Below are 6,898 nucleotides of genomic sequence, written 5' to 3' on the forward strand. Positions count from 1 at the left end.
ATATATATTTATATATATATATCATAGACTACCGGCGAGATACTGCATCTTCAATTGCGTGGAATTTGGATAAAAAGTACCCTCTCTGTCAATTCAAACTGTGATCTACCTTTATAGCAAATTTCACACAGATTCGATTAGCTGTTTTTGTGTGAAATAGAAACGAATATCCAAACTTCTATCCATCCTCAACAACTTTTCCTATTTGTACACTAGGATAAGTTTATAAATTTTGCATGTAAAACAACTATTTTATACAAAACATATTTTACCAACATCCCTGGGTAGTTATATGAAATTTTAAAATGGGACCATCTATTATGAGAATTCCCAATCATAATACGTATGGGACGTTGGTTGATGACTTTTATTCACAAAATATTATGATTTTTTAACCAATAAATTAATTTGCGATACCTTAACCTTTTACCTTCTCTTTTACCGAAAGTACGTGTTTTGCTAAACTTTTTTTTTTTTTTATGTTTGCTAAACTTCATGAATGAAACGTTTTTCCATAGAAGTCCCGAAACTCATTGGAGAAGAAGGAAAGTCCACCGCCAGAGCTTCCCACCACCAAACCGCCACCACTCAACTCACCCACCGCAGCCGGTAAGCATTAGTTTTATTGACGTGACAACGTCTTAAATTAGGTTGCGGCTCGGAGTCACTTATGAAAAAGTGTAACGCCCGGTAACGTTACGATGAGTCACCGAACTATGATCGGTCCGCCGCGCGCGCAGCACTAGAGAATTAGGCGCATTGTGTCTTTCGTGCTTGTGTCTCTGTCTCTGTCTTTTTAGTAAACAAAATATATTTTCTGTAGATAAAATTTGTGCTTTTCTTATTTTCATTCAATTCCTTGTTCCTATTGTGCAATTTAATAATATTCATATCAATAAATATTCTACCGAGAAAAAGACGTTGTCACGTAAAATCTTCGCCCGTAAAACCGACTTTACAGGCAACCATTTTTTTTTTTTAATAATATTTTGTAAATGAATACAGCGTAATAAATGGCGTTAAAATGAGTTAATGTTTTAGTTTTTAACAGTCATAAATTTTCCCGTATTTTCTATGTCCTACTTTAATTCATTACTTTTTACCGGGTGAACCAATTTTTATGACTTTTTTTGAAGGCTTGTGCCTCGTGTGTTCGTGTTTACATTTTCTCGTGTTTACATTTTGTCTAGGTCCGACAATTTGAAGGTGGTTTATTGGTTCTTTTGTTAAAAACAATTTTTAATAGGGTTTTTTAAATATAAAAAAAAAAATGATCGACCCTGCATCTTTTGCCATACTGGGGCGATGCCTTACCATTTGGCCACCCGTGCTCCCGCCTCAGCAATGAGCCTTAGGTACACTCCACGCGTTCTTTTCAGACATATATATATAGTATATGACAATAATATGAGCACATCTTTATAAACTCTATTTAAAAGTTTCCACAATTCCAGGTCGAACATTGACTACAATGCTCGACGACATGAAGAAAACCGCGCCCCTCGCGCCAGCGAGACTCGACCTCGAGAAATCACCGGAGAAACTCGACAGAACCGAGATATCACAGAGAGTCGAGAAATTGGAGAGAGTCGAGAGGCAAGAGAGGGAGAAGACGGAGAGGATCGAGTCGATCAGCATGTTCTCGGAGGAAGCGAGAGAGAGGGTGGGTGCGAGCGAGACGGCGAGCTCGCTGGAGAGGAGGCAGCTCGATAGGAGTAAAGACGCGTTGATTGCGCAGCTTAATAATAGAGTGAGTTGTGTTTTTATACTTCTTGACACGTTGTAGTGTGGGAATGGAGTACGACACGAATTGGGCCAGCTCGTACCGGGGAAGCACTTCAAAGCAAAAGCACTTCACTTTCTTTCAATTGCCCGCTATGCTATAAAAAAAGGTTATGGGCTTTAATTCCATTTTAAATCTAATTTGTATGAATCTACCCATTGCATACGATTGTCCTACTTCCTACAAATATTATAAAAACGCAAAGTTTGTAAGAGTGTGTTAAAAACTGTTGGATGTGTTAATCCAGACTTATATATAGTTATATAGACAGTTTATTTTTAATCCACGGGAACGGGAATTATGCGTGGAATACTCTGGGTCTAAAGCCGCGGGCAGAAAGCTAGTTTGTAAATAAATAAATAAAATAAAAAATAAAAGAAAAATGAAAAAAATGCTTGTTTGTTAATAAATAAACAAATAAATTGCCACTTACACAATTACAGATAACAAACCTAGAGAAGCTATTAGAAGTACAAAACGCGAAGTTCACGGCGGCGCTCGACGAGCTGAGCGCGCGCCTGCGCGCCGAGGAGGCGCGCCGCCAGGCGCTGCACGCCGAGCTGGACAAGCTGGCGCAGTGCGTCACGCAAGTCTAGACACTTTACAGGTTTTTTTTTTTCAAATAAGAAACTGGCCGCCCCCCCCAATTAATGGGCTATCTCGCACTGAAAGAATGTTTCAAAACGGACCAGCGGTTCCTGAGATTAGCGCGTTCAAACAAACAAACTCTTCAGCTTTATAATATTAGTATAGATTTACATGTAAAAAGACGTACGGCGCCGAGATTTGCGCACGAAACCATCATTCTTGTACACATTCCAATTTTTTTATTCGTTACTTTTTATATATTTTTGACTTGTAAATTTATGGTAAATTGCATTTTATGTTTGTACCGCTTTGTGCATTACATGAAAGTCTAGTCTGTTTAACGAAATTTTCTCTTGAATCCGCTGCTATTTTTATTGGTATAGAAAATGGATTGCGTATGATCGCTTCACGGTTACAAAGAAAAAGTAATTTTAAATCAAACGAAGGATATTTCTTATACATCATTGTTTATTGTTTATTTATCACTTATTTGTTCTTGAGCGAACTACAAGAATGTTAATTAACGCACGCACACAATTATATAATTAAGAAATTGTATACACATGCATACCTATTATCGCTCAGAAATAGGTATAAGCGCTTTACTATATATCTGTTGATTGTACTATAAAAATAAATCACTATTAAGTTACTATATTGATTAAAGATTAATTTCATAATAAAACCAGAAAGATCGTCCGTGTACAAGCATGGTTTCTAAACGTTAAAGGCAGTCTTGGGTGGATATTTGTCATTATTAATTATTTTCTATTGTATTAAATTTGTAGCAGGATGTTTCCAACACTATCAATTTAGCATATGTATGATATTATATTTTTCATCGTAGTTAATCACACACTTAAAGGTTTTATAAAATACGCTTTTAACTTTTGTAGTACCCTTAAGAAACAAATAAAAAGTCCAAAAATCTATACTAACTATGTTGTACAGCCCATTTTCTACCACCTGTATTCATAAATTTACCAGCGTTGAAAGAGTATTTCTATAACTGTCTCTTTCTTTCTGAAACAAATCACATTGGTTAGAGTGGGAAGGAATGATTGATAATTTTCAATGAGAAAGAGAGGAAACATAAAATTATTCGAAATTCAACCATAAGCGCTTGAAAAAAGAGATACAAATGGATTTTGCTTTGCAACGAATACGCATTTCAAGACTATTAAGTTAATCAGTAAGAGTATGTTCAGTATTTTTCGTTTTCGTCATTGTCAATAAAATTGGGGCACCATTTACCTTTAATTTTCGTTTTTAACTCAAAATGAAAACAGTTAAATAATTTGATTTACAATTATCTATGACTTTGTATGCCTTTAATTTTAATTTGAAAATGAGAGGTGACAAACATACAGTTTGCAATACATTTTTCATATTATAGCTTCATTTATTTAAAATGGATAGTACAAAAAAACTGAAACGAAAGGTGTCTCGGTTGTTGCTAACGTTTTCTAGTGTTCAAATGACATGGTACTAAAACATTTTTATTTAATGAAAAAGTACATTAGAGTGCCATTGGTGACTTCGCAAATAACGAAACATTATCTAATATTTATTGTGTTTTTTTTTGTAAGTCGAACAGCTTTTTAAGTTATTTTTTGTCGCTTTTTTATTTAACTGGGAGCTGAAGATTAATGTACTTAATGTTAACGATATATATTTTTCTACAAGATAAGATTCCTTTTGGTTTATCTATCTTTTTTTAATCATAATTTTTCATATATAGTTAACGGTATCTGTGAAATTTTATTCTGGTTGTATATGAACTGCATTACTAATGATTTTATATGACGGGTAATCCAAGAAAACATATAGAAAACATATTTTATATACGTCCCATAGTTTAGTTTCTATAGAAAACTGTCAATTGTAAGATTTTCTTGGTGGATATTGATCCTTCACTACTCACACATATTGGATATTAAATTAAATGTTTTTTTTTTATTTGAAATGATAGATCTTTTTGGCCTAATACGAAGATAATAGTTGGGAGCTGGACCTAGGTGGGGGGTTACCTAGACGTCTTAAAGCAGTACTAATGCCAGTGTGGATAAATGACGGTCATCTAGCGCCATCGCTGTCTCACACAGGAATGAATACTGCTTTAAGGCGTAATTGTAACCTCCTTGGATTGTGCCATAAATCATATGATATGGGTAAAAAGAATTAGGAGCCAACTAGTAAACATGCTAAGGAATGTTTATTTCATGGTTGGCTTAAATTTTCTTTAATTCAGAATATTTTTATAACAATCTTTAAATTGCAAATGAATACTGTTTTAGCCCCCGACTAAGCGCCCCTCCCCCTCGCCTTGTCAAACGAAAAGATAGATAGTTTTGGGGTTTTCCCGAAAATCTCCTGTAAATCTCCTGTAAGTGTGTGCAGTTTTTTATGATATCGTGTATATCTCCATAATAACACTATAATAAAAATATTAATTTAATAATATAAATTATAGATATCACTTACCACAAACCATACCGATATTAAATTAATGGCTTTTGGCTCTGAAAGGCCCGCGCCATGGATTCTGAGACCCTTTCAGGGAGAAAAGATTTGGAAAAATAAATAAATATGTTCTATTTAAATTCCTATTAGTACTTTAGAATATCGTACTAATTCGGAATTTGATATTAAATGTAAGCTTAAAAAAGCTATTTTTATTAAAGTAAATAAAACAAATCAAACTTTAATTGCACGATTTTAATGAATTTATCTCATTTCAACGATAGCAATTTAGTTCCCATATCATACTATTTGGGGCACAGTCGAAATGTGACGACGGCTTCTAGCGGTTAAACGTAACTGTTGTAATAGATTCGATTGTAAAGTGAATATTAGTTAAATATATTCTATATTAAACGCTGTAACACATTTATATGATATTTTAATAATCTTCACGGTTTTTTGATAAGTAAAAATGTAATTTTGTGATAATACGCTGTATGTAAGCCTTACGATTTGTATATATTGTTCAATTGATATTTAATGTGCCATTCCCATGGATGGATGTAGCTTGGACCTACGTTTTGGGCTAACACTGGCTTTCTCTAACTCCTAGGTTTAGAGTTAGATAAATTATTATTAGCCTTAGTACATTGGAGGTTGGACCTAGCTTTTTCGTTAGGTGTAATTTTTTACAACTGTTCTATTCATTTATTATTTAATAACCTAGTAATTATTTTATTTAAAAATCTAAAAAGAAAAAATTGAAATACGTCCCGAATTTTTAAAGAGCTGGCAACTTAGTTTTATTGACATTGCATTTTTTATAAGCATTGCTTGCTAATTCCTTTAGAAGTGACGTAAAAACTTTACTCGTAACCTTTTTACATTGCATAAGGGAATTCTTGTACTTTCAACCCTTTTATTGAACAGTGAACAAAAATGTCGGAGTTTTTTTTTAATTATAAATTATATAATTGCGACGGATAAAAATTAAAAAAGAACACAATAATAGACAGCAAGAAAGGATAATGGGAATTGCATACGTGGTGAAAACAAAGAAACAAAAAATAATTATATGACACAATATTTTATTGTGTGCCAGAGTACCGCCAAAAAGCATTTTTTATTGAACACTTTGATTTTTCTCATATATTTTTATAGCAAATCTAGGTCCAATCTCCCCAAACACTGGAGCCTATCTAGCTTTAACCGGTTATGTCCTGTACGCGTTAGGTTACGTACACGGATTATGAATTTGTGATGATTTCCTTTTGTGATTCGCACATTCCGTGTTATACAAAATGTTTGTACAAATAATGTTTCTATTGGTACAAGACCAAAGCTGTATTTGAATTTTGCGCCATATTAAATTCATAGTTGAATTGTCTATGCGTTGAACGGTGTACCTTCGTACTACATATCCATAGTTGTTTTATATTTAAATTTATTTACCCCTTTCTATTATGTCGTACCGATATCCTGCTAAGGCGTAATGGACGCTTTTGCGTGTTTTTCTATTTAAATATTTCTAGATTACCTAGAGGCGATAAATGTGTCGTTACGATATAGTAGAAACCATCTTAAGTGGTTGTAAGTTACGTGAAATAAAAATATATGATCGTATCGTCAAATAAGTTCAATAGTTATTTATATTTCTAACGAAATCGCTCAAATCGTTTTGTGTAAATCTTATTCATTTGATACGTATGAAAAACTATGTTTATTTTTTATGTAACAAGAATTAATATTGTTAATTTAGTGATAATGAGAAATATTGTGAAGGCATGTGAATGAATTTGAATGTAACACTATTTCAGTTGTTGTCGATTATTGTAAGTATGAAATAAATAAATTTTTAATGAAAGCACTGAAAACTTATTTTATTTTTAACATGCTTTTATTAGCTTCACTTGTCTAGTACGGTTCCACAATTTCCTCTCACTAAACATGGTGATGTTTCAAAACCTAGCCAGGAAGACTTTAGTAAATGTCATTTATTGCATATAGGATCTGCGTTATGAATGAATATCATTGATAAGTATATGACCGGCTACCCCCTCCCCA

General features: G+C 33.3%; 1 protein-coding gene across 1 annotated transcript in view; it reads left to right on the top strand.

Annotated features, from left to right (window-relative positions):
- The window catches only part of LOC119840570 (SH3 domain-containing kinase-binding protein 1), a 22,853-nt gene extending 19,544 nt beyond the window's left edge, over positions 1–3,309 (top strand). Inside the window, exons 13-15 of the mRNA XM_038367258.1 lie at positions 519–609; positions 1,455–1,750; positions 2,227–3,309. Of these exons, the coding sequence (XP_038223186.1) occupies positions 519–609; positions 1,455–1,750; positions 2,227–2,379 (540 nt within the window). The 3' untranslated portion in view covers positions 2,380–3,309. The remainder of the gene's footprint in view (positions 1–518; positions 610–1,454; positions 1,751–2,226) is intronic.
- Positions 3,310–6,898: the final 3,589 nt, after the last annotated feature.

The sequence above is a fragment of the Zerene cesonia genome, chromosome 6, assembly GCF_012273895.1.
Source record: "Zerene cesonia ecotype Mississippi chromosome 6, Zerene_cesonia_1.1, whole genome shotgun sequence".
NCBI classification, from domain to species: Eukaryota; Metazoa; Arthropoda; class Insecta; order Lepidoptera; family Pieridae; genus Zerene; species Zerene cesonia.